General features: G+C 39.7%; 1 protein-coding gene across 5 annotated transcripts; it reads right to left on the reverse strand.

Moving 5' to 3' along the window:
- Positions 1-500: 500 nt before the first annotated feature.
- On the reverse strand, positions 501-18,026 carry DEPDC7 (DEP domain containing 7). 5 transcript variants are annotated; one of them, XM_074013990.1, is made up of 10 exons: positions 17,915-18,026; positions 7,990-8,380; positions 6,278-6,405; positions 5,612-5,726; positions 5,303-5,492; positions 2,494-2,705; positions 1,607-1,749; positions 1,291-1,416; positions 1,117-1,195; positions 501-821 (listed from the first exon to the last, which is right to left on the reverse strand). In XM_074013990.1, the coding sequence occupies exons 5-10, from the start codon at positions 5,359-5,361 to the stop codon at positions 628-630; spliced, it is 813 nt and encodes a 270-aa protein (XP_073870091.1). In that variant the 5' UTR covers positions 5,362-5,492; positions 5,612-5,726; positions 6,278-6,405; positions 7,990-8,380; positions 17,915-18,026; the 3' UTR covers positions 501-627. The 5 variants fall into 5 exon arrangements, with proteins under 5 accessions (XP_073870091.1, XP_005578319.3, XP_065384404.1 ...); XM_005578262.4 differs by lacking the exon at positions 5,612-5,726; XM_065528332.2 differs by lacking the exons at positions 5,612-5,726; positions 17,915-18,026 and adding an exon at positions 11,132-12,941.
- Positions 18,027-20,755: the final 2,729 nt, after the last annotated feature.

Below are 20,755 nucleotides of genomic sequence, written 5' to 3' on the forward strand. Positions count from 1 at the left end.
GCTGAAATATGATATCTGAAATTTGCTGGGGTGAGTGAGGAATGAGTCAGGGTATAGATTAAACAAGACTGTCCATGAGTTGGCAGTTGTCACTGTTAGTTAATGGGTACAAGCAAGAGTTCATTACTCTATTTTCTCCACTTTTATATGTTTGAAATTTTCCATAATAAGCTTTAAAAATTGTGTTTTTGGAAGCATTAGGACAGTCTGATTTCTGATTTGTCTACAACTTAAGGTAATTAGCAAATTCTTTTTATCATAGCCTAAGTTTCTATCTTGCATCTTTAGGGAGTACCTTTCAAAACACAAACCCCATTCCTATTAACATGTAATTATCGTTTTCTTTACTGTTTAATGCTTTCTTATACAAACACTGCAATGTCATAACATCTAAATATTATGTTCTATAAAGCATTGAGCACAGTAATTATAAATCAACTCACTTAAGTACTTAACAGCGATACACCATATGATTAATACTCAGCTTCTGACACACAAAGTTATACAAAAAAATTTTTATTAAGTACAGTTTCATATTTAGAGCTTCCAAGCTTACAAATGTGATTGGATATTTAGGATACATAATTTATTCTTAAAATACACAACTTATATACAGACATTAAAAACTCAGTCTCCAAAATGCTCAATAAAGATGTCTGGGTGACACTTATAGAATTGACCTAGCAATTTTTTCTTCTCTTTGGCAGAAAGTTTTGAATCCTCATCAATAGTTTTTAGTAAATTCAACAGCTCATCTTTGGTTGTCTTCTGCGTATTGTTGGAATAGTCACGTTGATCAATTCTCTGGCAATAAATATATCCTTAAAGTTTAAAAGTAAAAAGTTCAGTTAATGACTCAATTCCTCATATTTAACCAAAAAAAATCAAGCAATATTCTTGTCTTTATGTTTTTCTTCCCCATTTTGTAATATGCACTAAAGATGGTAAGCACCGCTGACTTTCTAACCCTTGTCAAGTTGCTTAGTCTGAATTACTCTGAGGAGAATGTTTTAAATTTGGTTGAAATTAAAGTCCAACTACTTATAGCAAAACATTTTCAAAAAACACCTGAAATTTGTCTTTGGAAGATCATGAAAACAATATTTCTCAGATTACCTGCATCTCTATTTGGATCTCTTCCGTTCTGTATGGCCATAAGCTTAACACTTACAATTTTATGTAGAGTTCCAGGAATCTTAAGAAAAAGAAGGGACATGGGACATTATCCAAATGCATTTTAATCTAGTGATCTATTACATAAGCTCAATTTAACTACTTTCACAATTTTACCTTAAAAACATCTTTCTGATGATCCATTAAAAAGAGTACCAGAAGATCTGTTTTGCCTTTGGATAAATTTTTATTGTCAACAATAGCTTTCGAGAATATCCTTTTCACAACCATTCGGTTGTCACTCTATAAAAATAAAACAAATATATCCAATAGTATATATTGAAGACACAAGTTTAATATAAAAGAGAATATTAAATATTAATAGCTATTATCCATTTCAGCATACTTGATGCTGAAGATGGAATAATCTAATACTTAATCTATAATTTATTAAGGATATTAAATACAACTAACAGTTAAACAAAAGACTTACTTCTTTCTGTAATTTAAACTCAGAAGGATTTGCTGCAACAGCCATGAAATACAGCAGTCTTCTAAATTCTTCTCTATTTTGGAAATCTAAAAGCTTTAGAAGGAGCTGGGTAGCTTCTAAAGCTATTTCCGTCTTCCCATTCACTTTAGCCAAAAGAAAAAACTGCTTTTAATTGACCAAATATGACTATATTAAAGGGAACAAAACTCAAGTTATAGTTTGAGTTAAAATGTGCACTTATTCAAAATTATTTCCAAAAGCAAAAGCAAGACTAGGAATTAACAATGATGGTGGATACCATAAAGGCAGCTTGTTCTCAAATTGGCAACTAACACCCTAAGTCCCTGTCATATAATATCTTCGGGCATTAAATCTAACTCTCAGCTTTGTGGATAAAATCCCATTCTGTTTTTCATTAATTCAGTACATTTGGGAGTATACCATGTGTACAAAACTCACATATCCAATTTTACTTGAGAAAAATAGGGGGAATTTTCTGAAACCTCCAATTTGTTTCCAACAAATTATGCAGCTCATTGGTAGAGAGACAAAGCAGAGAGTCTGCCATTTTGAAGAGACTGAACGGGCAGTAATGGTGGTGCTGGTAACTCTTCTAAAAGAAGAGAATTGCTGCTTTATGCTTAAGCTTCCGGTGAATGAGAGCAGCATTATGCTCCTGGGTAACCAGAAGTTTCTGCATAACTTTAGAGCTTGTTAAAGCCTCTTTCCAAATGACCTCTAGAAGTTTTTGAACAAACAAACTTTCCATGAATTAATCCAGATCCACTCCCAGCTTGTAGTAGTACTATTTTGGTTCAGTTTGAGAACTAACTTTTTCTTGTTTCCTCCAAAAGATAAATGCTAGCATCCAATTAGATCTTACTTACCTAAGAGTTCTGCAATTCCATTATGAACGTCAGATAAGTGATTTAACAGAGGTTCCCTACTACTGTAATATCTGCCAATGGCATCAAACAGAAGTTCTTTCACTAAGTCTGTTCGGTCTGGTTGCTCAGGAAAGCTTCTGCTTATTTCCACCACCATCTGGTCTGGAAGGTATTCCAAACAGTCAATTGCTGCAGAGAGCCACTCATCTTCCCTATACGGGAGAGGGAAAGATTATTTAAAAGGCAAAGAATAACAAATATACACATGGTACCTAATTCACTAGCTATTTCATGCCATCAGGATAAATTTCTACATGAGCTTAAAAGATATGTATAGCTCTTTTTAATATGTAGCTAGATCATGTATCACATTTACAAGTTCAGTTTAATGTTTTCCCTTTATTTTTTCCTTTTTCACGAAAACAAACTCTCCACCACAATACAGAGGTGAAAAGAGCATACAAATTCAAACTCTGCTCTTGCTCTTCACATTTACAATGGAGACCCAGAAACTCCAAGTTACTTGCTCAGGCCTCAGGCAGGACTAGATCCCAGATCTGAGTTCTGGGCCAATATTTCTCCAACACAGTGTTGCTTACTTCAGAGCTCTGTATGATCTATTAGCTCTCCCTTTAGCTAGGACAGAAAAGTTTCAAATGTTTCAAAATAATTACACATCAGGCCTGGCGCGGTGGCTCACGCCTGTAATCCCAGCACTTTGGGAGGCCGAGCCAGGTGGATCACATGAGGTCAGGAGTTCGAGACGAGCCGGGCCAACATGGTGAAATCCCGTCTCTACTAAAAACGCAGAAATTAGCTGGGCATGGTGGTGTGCCCCTGTCATCCAAGACACTCGGAAGGCTGAGGTGGGAGAATTGTTTGAACCCAGAATGCAGAGGCTGCAGTGAGCCGAGATTGTGCCACTGCACTCCAGCCTGGGCAACAGAGCGAGACCTCATCTCAAAAAACAAACCAACAAAATAATCAAATATCAATTATCATCTACAGTAAAATCCTGCTGAGTAACTTCAGAAAAATGTTAATTTCAAGAAATAAAGTAGCAAACTTTTAATATTCCATTTTTTATATCTATCTATCTATCTATCTATCTATCTATCTATCTATCTATCTATCTATCTATCTATCTATTGTTAAAAAGCATTCAATCATGTCCTCTACTGCCATACTGCCATGGACTCCGGACAACTAATTCAGCCAGGTGAGGTATCTCAGGCAGGTCATTTCACCTCTCTCGACATCAGCTTCAACTTTATATGATAAGATGATCTTTAAGGTCACTTCTAACACAAATTCTGATTTTGTATATAAAAATTAATAATTATAAGGCCGGACACAGTGGCTCACGCCTGTAATCCCAGCACTTTGGGAGGCCAACGTGGGCAGATCACAAGGTCAGGAGTTCAAGACCAGCCTGGCCAATATGGTGAAACCCCATCTCTACTAAAAATACAAAAATCAGCCAGGCGTGGTGGCGCGCACCTGTAGTTCCAGCTATTTGGGAGGCTGAGGCAGAAGAATCGCTTGAACCCAGGAGGCGGAGGTTGCAGTGAGCTGAGATCATGCCACTGCACTCCAGCCTGGGTGACAGAGGAAGACTCTATCTCAAAAAAAAAAAAAAAAAAAAAAAAGAATTTAGTAATTACAAAATGTTTCACGTTCCTTTAGGTTATAGAAATGTGTTTTCTCTGCAGAATTCAGTAACACATATGTTGGGATTAACTTTTTCATATAAGGCTTTAAGCTGCCTTTTGGCATTCAACTGTTTATAGTATTAATAGTTCTTTGGAACGTAGAATTAGTGAAGTACTAAAAATGTAATTGTATTCCTTTCAAACATTTTCATCCCCTTAACTAGACTGGAACACTATCTGCTAAGGCAAAATAATAAAAAATTAAGCTAGAAAAATCCAATAACTTATTTTAACCTTCAATAATTTTTATAGAAGAGCCTCAAAGTTATGAGTAATGCAGAACTCTTCCTTAAGGAAAAAAAGTCTTAATTCCCTCAGCATCTAAAGTTAAGCCTTCAAACCTTAGGATTCATATTCAAGAGAGTAGTAACTGGAATGAGAGAGTTACTTTCATTGTTTTGTTTTTTCTAAGACAGAGTCTCACTCTGTCACCCAGGCTGGAATGCAGCAGCATGATCTCGGCTCACTGCAACCTCCACCTCCCAAGTTCAAGTGATTTTCCTGCCACAGCCTCCCAAGTAGCTGGGATTATGTGCCACCATCCCTGGCTAATTTTTGTATTTTTAGTAGAGTCGGGGTTTTATCATGTTGGCCAGGCTGGTCTCGAACTCCTGACCTTAAGTGATCCAACCACCTCGGCCTCCCAAAGTGCTGGGATTACAGGCGTGGGCCACCGCACCCCGCCTTATTGTATTTCTTTAATACAACTAGTTAACTAAATACATATGTAACAGACATTCTAGATACGTGATCAAAGGATCTCAAGAATCTGTCAAATCTGTTTCTACCAGGTCCCTTTGAGAAATCTTAAAGAGTTCAGACAGCTCTACATTTTAACAAAGATAAGAAGCTAAAGCATAATCATTTTTTTCACTTAATGTACAAGTTACATGTGAAACAAAAATGAATATGAAAAATGAAACAAATCTTTTTCTAATTTTGACTAATGTCATTTTGTTCTTCACATTCTCAAATACTGGTAATATTAACAATGCTTATCTGATCCTATAGAAAAAAGAATAGAACAGATTATCTTAAAACCATTCTCTCAATCTACCTACAAACACACTCAAATTATTATATGTATTTCCACATACTGAGAGTCACTATAAGCCTTGAGAATCCCTCGATCCAGATAGTTACTGCTGTTGACCATGTCGGACTGCCTCTTAGATTGAGGAACTTTAGGTACAGCCTCTTGCTGTTTCAATAAGGAGTCAAGAAGTGGAAGATCTACAAGTTGTAGTAGACGCCCAATTGTTTCTTCTTGCCACACTTCATTAATAACTACACAGGAAAAATGACAAGGTGAAAAGTAACAATAGTTACTATATGCTCACCATAATATTTTTCTAAGCAGGTCTAAGCTAGTAAAATTTGTGGCCAAAAAGAAAGAAAAAGTCAACCTTATGAAGTGCTTTCTTATAACAAAGTAAAACAATCCAAGATTTGTTTAGAGTGTAGGAGAATAGGCTTTGGACAACAGGAATTCTTTTCATTCTTTGTACTGTAAAAAGCAATCTGTCAGAGATAAGAGATCAAGTCATGTAACATGTTAATAAGGACTTTGGAAGAAAGAATGATTCATTCAAGCTAAAAACTTGTTTGAAACTATTGGCTGCAGATTATTCCACTCAGGGTTTCCACAACTGGAATGGGGGAAAGGTGGAAATTAAAGTCATTAAACTATATTCCATTGCCGCAGACAAGGAAGAACTGAAGAATTCTGTTAACGTTTTAATGTAATTTTCAACTTTTATTTGACCTAATAAAATCTTAGGAAAAGAAATATCTGAAAGCATATTTTCAATACAAATCTGCATGCAAAACATCTCAGATCTGAACCTTTGCCAGCTGATCGGACAAAAGTCAGTGTTCAAGAGTTCTAACACTGATCTATTTGTTAAAGATAATAGACTTCTGTTAAAATTTAACATAAACAGCTTTAATACATAGTGTACTCTTTCTCTGTACTTTGAATATGTAAAATCTAATAAAGGTTAACATTTAAAAATTTTAAATAACTTTGAAGTTAGTCTTCTACTTCTTACTTTGCTTCATCTTTAGCTTACCTTGTGGAGACAAGGTTGCAGAGATATTTACATGAGGGGAGTTGGCAGGCTTTAAACTCAGATTTTCCCACAGGTCCTCTAAACTGGCTGATTTGATATCAGATGACTTAAATAATGCATCTGCATACCTAAAATGAATTTATTTCAGAAATGAACATTTACTAAGCCCACAGAAATATTTTAGTATTTGAGAGCTAAGAGTTTTCTACAGAGTTATGCATTTCAGAGCAAAACCACAACAAATCCAAATTCTAAGAGTAGAATAAATTATAAAAACACCCACCTTCTTTCTCAAGCATATTCTGTTCTCCTTTGAACATTTTCTTAGATTTAAGTGATTCGATGACTAAAATCTTAGTCGCCAGTTTAAAAATGCAATCAAACATAACTGAACTTCATTATGCGTACTGGTTTGATCAGTTATCTCTTTGTGGGGCATTCTTTGGTGGAGAAATTCTCCACCAAAGAATTTCTAAATACAGATCCACAGCCCTTTACCTGCAATTCTAAAACCCAAAAAGCTTTGAAAATCAAAGGTCTATTTAGAGCTCATATAGTGACAAAACCTGTCCCGAGACTATAATAGCTTTAATTTATCCCGGTAGTATATTCTTTTGTTTACCACAGAAATATCATAATGCTTGATTACCAGATGTTGTCCCAGATGCCTCTAGGGATGTTGAACCATATATATGTACAACATAACTTTTCTAAATGCTCCAAAGTTCCAAATTCCTAAATGCATCCAGACCCAAAGATTTCAGATAAAGTGTGTGAACCTGCATCTGAAAGTGTTGACCGTGCCTTACTTTATCCTCATATTTCCTTTCTACACAAAGAGGTACATTTTATCATGTTTTAGATTGGGTTAAAACATGTAAACATGGGCCAGGCGCAGTGGCTTATGCTTCTAATTATTCCAACACTTTAGGAGGCCAAGATGGGAAGATCACTTGAGCCCAGGAGTTTCAGACTAGCCTGGTCTCGAACCATAATGGGATTCTGTCTCCACAGAAAAAGAAAAGAAAAAGAATTAGCCAGGCATGGTGGTGTATGCCCGTAGTCCCAGCTACTGGGAGGCCAGGGTGGGAGGGTTGCTTGAGCCCAAGAGGCAGACGATGCAGTGAGCTGAGATCACACCACTGCACTCCAGTCTGGGTGAGAGAGTAAGACCCTGCCTCGTCAGATCTGAATTATAAGAGCTTCAACTATACCTCTGTGTCACCACTGCACAGTTTAGCTGAGGGTAACAAAGGGGAAAAGGTAAAGTTGGCTTACTTCATGACAAATAGCTATAAGTTCATTATGCATTATCACCCACATCCATTTCAATCACTGGATTCCACAATTCTGTCTCCCCAGTTTCCCTTTAAATGATTCCTTCTTCTCTCCCACCTCAGTCTGGGTTTCTCTCTGCCTGCCTTCGCTATGTTCTCATACCAAGTGGTATGAAAACATTTTTTACACTGTAACTATAACCTGAAGCAGGAAAATCAAAGTGTTGTTGACTGCTTCTGCTAAATATAAAGTATGACTAGGAGATACCCAATAAAGTTAACACAATTTCGTCGCACTTTATCAAATTTACCCACAGACCCATATTTTAGCCACATTTACTGCTAAAAAGCTAATATAAAGCCAGTTGGCATCTCATAAAAAGGTAGACAAAATCCTGTCAATATCCCCGTGATAATCTAACATTATAGACCAACCTGGAAGGTGAACATAGTTTGTTCTCTTTGCCTAACTGACTGTCTTGGTTAGGTATTGTGGTGAATCTATAAAGGCTGCAACTACTATCTTCAAATGTAGGTTTTTTGTCTTTTCCAAAGACTTTGGTTGGAATTGCTTCAAATACTTTGTAGTCCATAAGTGCTTGACAGACTCTCACCACTTTGGCCCGAGGAATATCTACATCACCAAAATACTTATTCTGAATTAGGTGAGAAAAAATGACATCCACAGCTTCTGAACCAACAAAGCAGTCATTGTGCCGTTTTAAACGGTGCCTTCGTTTTTTCACTTCCACTTGTGTTTGAAGAGTGTTTATGATGCTGCTCCATACATATGTGGCTCCAAATGGCTTCTGAGCTACACTGAAACCTAGGAGAAAAATCATAGAGAAACTGGGATTTGGTACCTTGTTCATTTGTAATAAGGTTTAAGCAATCCTTAGACAAAAATGTAGTAATTTCCAAAGTTATTGATAAGGAGCAACTATGAGGGTAGCTTATTGAAATACTGCTTTAATAGCAATTCATTAAAAAATATGGTACTTATTATATGCCAAATACTGTTCTATATGCTAAGATACAACAGTAAGCAAAATAAGATCCCTGTTCCCAGAAACTTAAGACTTTGTAGGAAGACAATCCATACGTGTTAGATCAGTGCTGAGGAGAACAATAAAGCTAGATAAGATAAGGAATGCTACTTTAAATGGGATGTCAGGAAAGACCTGTGTGATAAGGTTATACCTGAGCGGAAACTCAAGTAAAACCAAGAAGCAAGCTGTGCAGACATCTGGGGAAAGAGCACATACCCTGAGGTGGGAGTGTGCTCTGGTAGGACAGGAGGGAGGTCAGCACAGCCAGAGTGGTGTGGGGAGGGAAAGAAGAACAGGAAGTTAGATCACGGAGGGAGAGGGGCTGGCGTTTGAGACTGGGAGTTAGGAGGACACATCAAGTAGGACCTTGTGGCAGTTACCAGTTATGTACAAGAATTCTATTACATGCCTTATGTAAATTATCTAATCTTCAATAGCAACCTGTGAGGTAGGTATCGTTTCCATTTGAGAGATGGAAAACAGAGTCACAGAGGTTACATAGCACTTCCAGATATTATATTGAAAGAGGTAGTACTGGGACTTGGCTCATGTTTTATATGACTTTGAAGCACTTATGAGTCATACACACACACACACACACAGTCACGCGCCACAAAACAACATTTCTGTCAACAATGTACCACATATAACAGTGGTCCTACATAATTACAATGGAGCTTAAAAATCCCTGTTTCTAGCTCTTGCTGTACCTTTTCTATGTTTAGATACACAAGTACTTATCATTGTGTTACAACTGCTTACAGCATTCAGTACAGCTCTGCATGTTTGTGGCCTAGAAGCAACAGGCTATCCCACATAGCCTAGGTGTGTAGCAGGCTATACCATCAAGGTTTGTGGAACTACACTCTATGATGTTTGCACAACAATGAAATTACCAGACAATACATTTCTCAGTACATATCCCTGTCACTACACTATGCATGACTGTGTACACACACACACACACACACACACAAAATCACTGCAGGAATAAACTAATATTTTTAAAGCCTCCTATGATGCAGGCTTATGAGTTAAACACTTTGTATGCAGGGTAAAGTAACAATTTGGTTCCTACCCTATAGGAGCTTATGACCTATTGCAAAGACAGTACGCACAGAAGTAAAGCAAGATTTTTGCCAAACACAAAAGGAGAAAAACAAACTTTCAAAAATATCCTATATTTTTCCTCATTGTAATTGGCAGATATTTGGAAATCAATAGGAAAGAAATCAGGTCTTGGGCTTTTGAAAACCGATGGAATGGATTACAGCGAATCACCCACTTGGTGGCTGGCTGGCTCTCTCCCTTTTTTCCTTTCATAAAGAGTTCTTCTCTCCCTCCCCTTTAACGTGTTACACTTTTTAGTGATCCTCTGAAAACTCAGCAATCCTAATTTAAGCCCCATTTATGTTTAGTTTGTTACTTCCTTTATTTTTACGATATTTTGGCAGAGAGGTTGAAGTTATTACTTCCTTTAAGATACTCTAAAAAGGAAAACCATATGCATGAGTACAATGGTAAGGAAAAAAGGAAATTATAATTAAAGAAATTGCTACTTGAAATTATCTTCCTACTTTTTTAGGCAAAATAGAATGTGTAAGATGATGAAAGCATAAGATAAGCTCCTGAAGGACATTATTAAAACTCCTTTACAGCCTGCTGAAGATAGTGAAACGTCCTCTCTACTAAAAATACAAAAATTGGCCAGGCATGGTGTCAGGCATCTGTAATTCCAGCTACTCAGGAGGCTGAGACAGAATTGCTTGAAGGTGGGAGACAGAGGTTGCAGTGAGCTGAGACAGTGCCACTGCACTTCAACCTGGACAACAAAGGAAGACTCCCTCTAATAAACAAACAAACAAACAACTCCTCTTAGTGCACTAGAGCCATAAATTATAAGTGGGTCATTTGAAATTCATCTCTTATGTTGCAATAAATACAAGGAGTACACTGAACCACTACACTGATTTCACTTGTAGCATAATTCTGTAGCTACTAGCAATTTAAACATCTTTATAGTGAAAATTAATAGCATATACACAAACACACAGCCCTTTATTGTTTGTTTGTATATTTCTAATACTAAAAGTAGATGGGTAATTTACTACCTACTTGCTCGTCGCCCAGGCTGGAGTGCAGTGGCATGATCTTGGCTCACTGCAAGCTCCGCCTCCTGGGTTCACGCCATTCTCCTGCCTCAGCCTCCCGAGTAGCTGGGACTACAGGTGCCCACCACCATGCCTGGCTAATTTTTTGTATTGTTTTTCAGTAGAGACGGGATTTCACCGTATTAGCCAGGATAGTCTCGATCTCCTGACCTCGTGAACCTCCCGCCTCAGCCTCACAAAGTGAGCGAGATTGTTTTTAATTGTCAAAATTGTATTTTAAATTTGAAGATATTTCACGAGCCAGTACTAAACAAAGATGGAAGGAATTGTTGCCAGTCTTCCAAATATAATGTGAGCTGTTTCAGGAACTGAATTATGGAGAACTGACTAAATAAATCAAGCTGTAATTAGACTTACTCTTGGTACAGTATTTAGTCTCTGTTGAACAGGACAAGAATGAGGAATCTGATGGAATCTCAAAGTAAGTCCACGTCATTCCTGGTATGCAGAACTCAGGAGTAGTTGTACTGTTTCCAGTCACAATGCCTAAACATTGTGAGCGACTAATATTCTTAACTTCCTAAAATACCAGAGATTATAAATAAGATTTAAATAAACAATTTCTGCTTAACTTTTCAAATCTTTATTATTAATAGCTAACATTTGAGTATTTACACTATGACAGGCTCTGTCTTCTCGCATTTAATTCTGATAAGCTTCTCTGCGAAATGATTATTAATAATCCTATTTTGAGGAAACTGAGGCTCCGTGAGTTAAACCTCCCCTCAGTTACGCAGCTAATAAATACATACTAGTTTTTCCTAGTACTTAAATATAAATATATGAAAAGTCAGCCACCAGATAAGTCGTTTAAGCATTAACCTTTCGCTGGAAACTTGGATTAAGTGAAACAGCTTTAAGAGAGCCAAGAGATAAAACAAACTAAGAACCCTTAATCAAGCTATTTAAAAACAGTAGTCACTACTCTTAAAATAAGGCAGGATATCATAAATTCTGTAATAAATAATACCATAGTACACAGGGTAAGACAGGAAAAGGAAGACATGCAAGATTCATACTTCGATCAGACTGCCTTTTAAGAACCAATGAGACAGACTTTTGGACTAGTTATAATAAAAAGATGAAACACATAAGTCATTAACACTTGAGCTACAAGTAGGTTAGTATACAAATCGTAAATGATAAGGCTGAGTCACTTATTAATTACAGATCAATAAGACAGCTGAAGAGGGCGGTGTAGTTGGCCTCAATGAGTAGAAACGGCTAATCTTCACAGAATAATTAGAGGTAAAGAATAAATTTCCCCATATTAACTTGTGGGAAATCAGGAGGTTTTGCAGGTTGAATAACACTGTATAAAAGATTAAAGAACTGATTAGAGCAGGATAGTAGGCACTTGTGAACCACAGGCTTCCAGAGTCCTCCAGGCATGATACAATACAGCCCTCACAGGTCCCCTCTGTTCTCACTGACCATCAATTCCCAACCATTGCATCCTGGGGAATTTCCCTTCAAGCACCACCACCTACAGACCCAAACTAGCTCATGTTCATACAGACGCTTTCATACACAACGTACCCTGGACTTGACAAGTAAATGTGCCAAAACTCATACCAGGATAACCTGCTTTTTTAAATGCTGACTTCACCAGTTGAACACATATCCCCCACATACTGGTTTGAAACTTATTTATCATCATCTAAAAGCTGAAATGAATATTGGTATAGCAGATCATGGCCCAGTAAGATGACTTACTGTGATTTCTAAACAGGATTTAAGAGACCAGAAATAGACAATGAATGTTTTTTAAGTCTTGCAATCAGAATTAAGGGTTCAGCTTGTCCTCAAACCTCACTTTCATATGAGCTAAACAACCTTTTGAAATCCATCACTATCTACATCTTGATGCTTCCTTACATTTTGTCAAGCATTTTCTTTTTTTTTTTCTTTTTCTTTTGAGATGGTGTCTCACTCTGTCACCAGGCTGGAGTGCAGTGGCACGATCTCGGCTCACTGCAACCTCCAACTCCCTGGTTCAAGTGATTTTCCTGCCTCAGCCTCCTGAGTAGGTAGGATTACAGGCACCCACTACCACGTCCAGCTAATTTTTTTTTTTTTTTTTTTTTTTTTTGTATTTTTAGTAGCGACAGGGTTTCACCATGTTGGCCAGGATGGTCTCGAACTCCTGACCTCGTGATCCACCCACCTCAGCCTCCCGAAGTGCTGGGATTACAGGTGTGAGCCACCACGCCCAGCCTGGTCAAACATTTTCTAAAAGCATCATGGGACAAATGGAATCAAAGAGTTTAGAGATCAGCTATAAAAACTCTGGATAAGAGACAATCTCTGTAAGTAGGTTTCTTCATCTACTGATAAAATAGTTGAACACAATATTTTAGGTTAGTTTCAGGTCTAAGCTGCCAGGCCAGGCACAGTGGCTCATACCTCTGATCCCAGGACTTTGGAAGGCCACCGCGGGAAGATTGCTTGAGGCCAGGAGTTCAAGATTACAGTGGGCTATGATTGCATCATTGTACTCCAGCCTGGGTGACAAAGTGAGATCCTGTCTTTAAATAAACTGATTATAGGAATGTAAAGACTGAAACTATGTTTCCTCCATTTAGATAAGGACACTGAACACCAAATATGGCAGATCCATAGGCAAGAAAGGAAGCATTTGGACAAATTTTACTGTACCAGATACAAAACCTTTTGGAAGGTTGCCTAATGAGGTTCAGAAATAATTTAATTATCTAGCCTACAACACATAGTCTTAAGCACTATATAAAACTAGGCTAGTTAACCTTCATTTTTCAAGCAGACTCATCCTTATTTGCTTGAAAACAATAGCTATTTTTCAAAAGCTGCCCTTCACATGTATTTGAACTCTACCATAAAAAATTTGCCAACAGTAAAAGTTAAACTTCAGTAATAATCATCCTCGCTTCTAAGAATTCACACTAAATAATCAAGTTACAACAATTCCTTAAAAATGTCAACAAATTACATTTACCCCAAAATTAGGGATAATCAGCATCAACCATAATCCACCTTGTCAGCAACCCCAGCCTACTGTGAAAACCTATTTAAAGGGAAAACAATTGTATAATCACTTCTAATAGTAAGATTATATTAAACCTTTAGAAGTAGATCAATATACACATTATAAAATTGGATCCCAATGTAAGGTAAACATACACACAAAATTACTAAAACACACTACCTCTTAATGAACATATAACAATTTTTTTTTCATTCTCGGTCTTTAGACTGGACTTAAAAAAAAAAAAAAAAAAAGGAACTGAATCCAGACAGCTGATGTTTCTCCATAAAACTTTTAAGAGATGGTGAGCTAGTGCCCGATTTCTTTCAGATTTCCTAATAGTTCACAGAGATTTAAATTATTTAATTGCCTTACAGATTGCCTCAATATAATACAATTGGTTATCAATATCTGTCAGTTGCTAATTATTGCTAACTACTAAAAAACTTATTTTTTTTCGTTTTTCTTTTCTTTTCTTTTCTTTTTTTTTTTTTTTGAGACAGAGGATTACTTTGTCATCCAGGCTAGAGTGCAGTGGTGTGATCTTGGCTCACCACAACCTCTGCCTCCCGGGTTCAAGCGATTCTCCTGCCTCAACCTCCCAAGTAGCTGGGATTACAGGTGTGCACCACTACACCCAGATAATTTTTGGATTTTTTTTTTTTTTTAGCAGAAATAGGGTTTCATCGCATTGGCCAGGCTGGTCTCAAACTCCTGGCCTTGAATAATCCACCTGCCTCAACCTCCCAAAGTGCTGGCATTACAGATGTGAGCCACTAGACCCCATTCATAAAAAAAAATTTTTAAAGAAAGGTTAACCCAGTGGTTCTCAATGGGTGATTATACCCCCCACAGGCCATGTCTGGAGACATTTTTGATTATCACAATGAGTGTGGGTATTGCTGGCATCTAGTGGGCAGAGGGATGCTACTAAACATCCTACAATGCACAGACAGCCCCCACAACAAAGAAAGCGTCACTAGTGCCAAGGTTAAGAAACCTTGGGTTGACTGAATACTGTTCAGACATGGAAACTTGTGCTAACACAGCAGACACAGTGCTAGGTGCTGTGACTACAAAGAATTAGACCAGTGTGGACTCTGCAGTCACAGGGACCTGAGTTCCATTGTTGGGTCCCTCATTTACTAATAACACAATCTTGAGCAAACTGCCTAACTTTTCTGTTGCAAAACAGAGCTAACTCCACTTCTCTACTCATTGCGAGGATCATGAGATAATATTTTAATGTCTCACAAAATGCCCAGAAATTGTATCACTAAAAACAAGAGGAGGAAACTGTCATAGTCTACAAGACTCAGTACATGACAACTCAATGTAATACAATATCTTGGATGGGATCCTGGAAGAGAACATTAAGCAAACACCAAGGGAATCTAAGTGTGGAATCTTCAGTTAATAATTATATGTATCAATATTGGTTCATTAATTATGACAAATGGACCATACTATTTAGTGAATCTATTCTAAAATTTTAAGTTTATTTTAAAAGTAGAAAGAAAAGGGAGGTATCTTTCTTCCTCTTCCTTCCTCTGAACTCAGAGGACACAGTCCCCAACCTTAGGAGTTTACCTTTTATTTACTCCTACTACCTGGATGATGTCAAGCTCTGAATAGTATTCAATCACATAAAGGCCACCAGGAGATGAGAAGACAAAATGTGACACATACCAGAGGATTTAACTTTTCATCAGAAAATAACACATCTATAAATCCTAAACCATTTAGGATTTAAGAGAATTTTAAGACAGATTTTTTCAAACGAGGTTTTAAAATATTACTCAAAGAATTGTCAAGACAACAAAGAAAAAGGACGTTTGTTGGATAGTAACCAAAATCTCATGAAAATATTAATAAATGTAAAGAGAATTGTGTTTATGGTGTTAAAACTGGACAGTTGTGACTGAGTGGAAAAATTTTCTATACTATGATCCCAACATTACAACACTTTTACTGGATATTGGTTCCGGTAGTCCAAAGTTTATTTTCCTGCTAGTTGGCATTAGAGGTGTCATGCTGAAGACTGTGATTGCCTCTGAAAAAAAGGGTGCAGGTAGGTAAAAGAAGTGTCTACCAACACAAAAAATTTAAAATATCTATGAGAATTATCAGCGAAAGCAGACATTGGTCCCTGCTTTAATTCACACAGATTAATGAGACAGCATATGGGAAGTACTTTGAGCGCCCTGGAAAAGTGATACCAGGCAAACTCAAAGAATTAGGTTACAGTATAAAGGGATAACAGGATAACAGACTACTTTCTTGTTTGTTATATTAAAAGACAAGTGTTTTTGACGTACTCGCTTAAGACTGGCATACAGATCTCATTTCTTGTACATAAATCAGGTCCCTGGTCATTACAGCCCCTTTAAGGTAAGGGAGAGTTACTAATCGGTGGAGAAACAAAAGTACGAAGCTGCCTGCCAGAGCACACAGAAAGAGAATGGCAAAGAACCAAGAACCGTGTGCTCCCATTACCTTGCTCACTGGGACTATGACAAGGCAACTAAAGGGTGAAAGCAAGGCTAACAAATGTTACCAGGTCGGGATTCCAGCGGTAGCAAGCAAAACGAATGAGAACAGCAGCCGGTCCCTTTCTGTCCACTGCAGCTGGTGTGCCGAGGGCAGCGGTTTCTTTCCTTTGACTCCTGATAACCAGCACTTCAACTCTTCCCTTTGATAGTTATCTACTTAATTTCTGAATACATACTTCCTTACACCATCTAAGAACCTGTTCACAAATGCCCAAAGCTCCAGAATTGGTATTTCAGCTATTAGAGAAAACAGGGTACCATGTTTTTATTTTAAGCAGGTGACATCTGGGAATTTCCTTCACTGAGTAAGTGGGCCCAAAAGATTTCTCAAGACTGTTCTCAATATCATTTGGTTTTAAACTCCCAAATGTCTTAGCATTTGTCTTCTCTTCACAACGTAAATCAAGGAGACATTCTCAATGTGGCCACTATGTGCTTATCTGGATCCCTTACATGAGAGCAGACTAAGGTCAATATTATGAAGTTTCTTAGAAAAGGACAAGTGAAAAATGGTCCTCTATCATAATCTGTCGTTAGCATTTTGAAGATTAAAAGGAGCATTAGTAAGTCAACCACAAGAGTGGGGCCACTGAGAAGCACCCATTTGACCCACAGGAAGGAATCACAGTTTCACTGTGATTGTTTTTACAAATGAAAGGCTTTTGTCAGAAAGGGAACCAATTCCTACAACATCCCAGACTGGAGCTCCAGAAAGGGGGTAAGTTATAACTTAACCAAAAGAAAAAAAAAGCCAAGTGTTATCTGAATATCTTAACAGTTATCTGACTCACCCCTATTAACTGAGTTGTAGATCTGCTATAACCAGCATTTTAGAAGTGATATCCGATTCTGCTCATGTGTTTGAACATTTAAAGAAACCAGGATCCTAAATCAACTGCCCCCAAAAGACACGATTAAGCCAGTGGCAGAATTTGCCAACTTCTCTCCTAATTTCATGTAACTATTTTTTTAGCCAAAAACTTCTATTCACTAAAATACGGCTTATACATAGAGTGTTAATAAATACCTTTTATGCCAAATTCCTGCCAGTAGAACTCACATAAACCTCTCCTCCCTCCCAGGAAGAGTCTGAGGAGACAAGCTGACTCTTGACTCCTAGCAGTCTGGAGAACAAAGTGGGCAAGGGAGGCGCTCGGCCCCTGGCCATACTGTGCAGTCAAGGTTTGTGGTTGAGACAGGGGGCAAAGAACTACACAAATTCCAGATATCACACTTGTCACCGGTAGCACCGCGGAGCATATCCCGGGGCTCCACGGCGCGTGCTTGGCACGTTAGCGGGCGCACAGACCAACGCGCGGTGAAGGTGAGAGTTTGGGTAGACAGAAAGAAGCTGGGTTGTGCGGGCGGGGTCGGCAGCCTGCAGCCCACCAGCCAGAGAGGAACCCGATCCGCCCGCTCGCCGGGGGCGTTGGCCAAGTGGTCGCAGCTGTGCGGGGCTCGCCCAGCCGGCCGTTGCCAGGCTTAGGCGGCCGAACGCCCTACGCCGCCCGCCCCGCTCCGGGACCCAGCCCGCGCACCCCAGCCGGCCCCACGCCATCCCGGGTGGCGGTCCTCGGCACCTACCGGGAGGCCTGTGCGCGGGGCTGTGAAGAGCCGAGAGATTCAGCGCAGCAGCCTTCTCCCGCACGGTGGCCATAGCCCTCGCTCCCCGGACGCCAACTCCTCCAACAGCTTCACAGCTCACTGAGCGCCCGTCTGTTAACTGGGCGGGGCGGGGCTCACTGCAGGCCCCGCCCCCGCTGCCGGTCACGTGTCACCCTGGCACCCACTGAACGTAGCCCGCGGCGCCAGAGATCCAAGTTTCCTAGGGCGCGAAGCCACGCGAGCGGTGTCCGGGGAGAGAGCGGTTCTCTGGGCCGGCACCACGCGACCCGCGGCTCACACTAGCGGCGTTCGAACCGCGGCCTGCCGTAGATTAACTCGGGGACCAGGCCGGGCGCTGTGGCTCCCAGCACTTTGGGAGGTCAAGGCAGGTAGATCACCTGAGGTCAGGAATTCGAGAGCAGCTTGGCCTACATGGCGAAACCCCGTCTCTACTAAAAATATTAGCCGGGCTTGGTGGCGGGTGCCTGTAATCCCAGCTACTCGGGAGGCCGAGGCACAAGAATCGCTTGAACCCAGGAGGCGGAGGTTGCAGTGAGTGGAGATCCACCACTGCACTCCAGCCTGGGTGACAGAGCCAGACTACGTCTCAAAAAAAAAAAAAAAGAAAGAAAGAAAAGAAAAAGAAAAAGTCGGGGACCTGGCAAGCTGCCTAACTGCTCTGTGCCTCGGTGTCCTCACCTTGATGTGGGGGTAGGTTTAGTACCTGCTTCACTGAGATGTTTGTTTGTTTTTTAAGGAGGTTTATAGGAACCAATTCAGGTTCAGTATTTAGTTACTGCGTCTGGAACGTAAGTGCTTATAATTATGTTATAGTAGTAGTAGTAATAATAGTAACAATAATAACCGAGTTTTTCATACATCCCTACCTGTACAGAACAAACAAATCCTATGTGGCCCAGGAGAGCAATGTCTAGAGGTCACAGGAGAGCAGCAGCGAATGACCCTGGGACTGGCTGCCAGGAAATCTGTGCTGCCCCCAAAGGAACTGTGGGTCGGGCGGGTAGGGACAGTTTGCTGCCTTTGGAGTGAAGGTGGGGAGAGAAAAGGAGGAAGGGCTGTTAATGGGACACGTCTTAGTTACTCGGAAGTTGAAGCCAGGCCAAAGATCCAATGCTGGATACCTCTGAAAGGATGAGTGGTCTTAGAGACAATAATCCAATTGCCAGATACTTGCCCGTTTTTGGTTTTTTTTTTCGAGTTTGGGAATTTTGCAATCATTTTCAAAACGAGTATGATGTCTTCTTAGAAGGAGGATGCTTGTGTGATTTAGGTGTAAATTAGAATGGTGTTTAAGTAGGAGTTCGTTATTTAGCTTATTGGAAAGAGCTTCTACATGGGGTTGTTTCAGAGAGTACATACTAAGAAGCTGTGCCCCTAGGGACCTGGGTTTGTGGGTGGGAGGTGGGGGCCAGTTGCTGCTGCTAAGTGTTAGAAAAAGCTGGCCGGGCACACGCCTGTAGTCCCAGCACTTTGTGGGAGCTGAGGCAGGGGGATCCTTGAGGTCAGGAGTTCGAGACCAGCCTGGCCAAGATGGCGAAACCCCTAGTAAAAATACAAAAACTGGCTGGGCATGGTGGCAGGCATCTGTAATCCCAGCTACTCAGGAGGCTGAGGCAGGAGAATCGCTTGAATCCAGGAGGCGGAGGTTGCATGAGCCAAGATTGTGCCACTGCACTTCAGCCTGGGCGACAGAGTGAGACTCCATCTCAAAAAAGAAAAAAAAAAGTTGCCAACCGGTTGGCAACCTTTTTTTAATGTGACCTTTTCCCCTGATGGTGGTAAAAGCCTGCTTTACTTCTGTTTAAGGATTTTCTTTGTAGTCTCTCAATTGGCTACTACTCACAGAAAGAGGATGCATTCAGGGCTGGTTTCAGGCACCCAATATACCAATTAACTGTATCCCCTGCTGTATAACTGAATGAACACACAAGTCCACCTTCATAGCATAGGAGGGGGGAAAAGCTCATCTGTCTCAGAAGACAAATCTTGAGAAACACTAATATTTGAAAAAGCCTGGTGACCTCAGTGACCATTTTGATACTTCATATAACATTTCAAAGAGCTTTTCACCAACTTATGTGATAATTGTTTACCTCTCCTGGAATGCTGGGATGTTCTTCTCTACTCAGGTACTTTCTAGAAACCATGGGATAGGAAATGCCTACCCCGTTTCCTATTTTCTTCCCTGGACAGATTTTTCCAGGTTACTCTGATGTATTTTTTTTTCCTCTGAGCACCTGTAGCACTTATCAAATGCATTACTATTCAGCCCCTGCTTATATTGATACTCTCTAATTATTACAGCACACACATAATTGCCTAATAAAATTGGAAAATTGCCAGGCACGGTGGCTCACACCTGTAATCCCAGCACTTTGGGAGGCAGAGGTGGGCAGATCACCTGAGGTCGGGAGTTCAAGACCAGCCTGACCAACATGGATAAACCTCGTCTCTACTAAAAATACAAAATTAGCCAGGCAGGGTGGCGCATGCCTGCAATCCCAGCTACTCGGGAGGCTGAGGCAGGAGAATCGCTTGAACCCGGGCAGTGGAGGTTGCAGTGAGCTGAGATCGCACCATTGCACTCCAGCCTGGGCAACAGGAGCGAAACCCCATCTCAAAAAAATAAATAAATAAATTGAAAAATTGTCCAGGGTAGGGAGCATATTTTAACCTCTCGGACTTCTTTTAGCATCTGTGCATTGTTGGGCAAATCATAGATGCTCTGATTGTCCCCATCAAAATACAGAGCTTTAAAAAATATCAGTTTCCTACCTTTTAAAGTTTAAAGTTTAGGAA

The sequence above is a fragment of the Macaca fascicularis genome, chromosome 14, assembly GCF_037993035.2.
Source record: "Macaca fascicularis isolate 582-1 chromosome 14, T2T-MFA8v1.1".
Taxonomy (NCBI): domain Eukaryota; kingdom Metazoa; phylum Chordata; class Mammalia; order Primates; family Cercopithecidae; genus Macaca; species Macaca fascicularis.

Coding starts and splice junctions, on each gene's coding strand:
- DEPDC7 (XM_065528332.2), bottom strand. CDS start 11,210: ATGACGTGGACTTACTTTGAGATTCCATCAGATTCCTCATTCTTGTCC. Junction 5,493..6,277: donor TGCAACCTTGTCTCCACAAG/GTAAGCTAAAGA, acceptor TTTCCTGTGTAG/TTATTAATGAAGTGTGGCAA. Junction 1,750..2,493: donor TGGAATTGCAGAACTCTTAG/GTAAGTAAGATC, acceptor TTTTGGCTAAAG/TGAATGGGAAGACGGAAATA.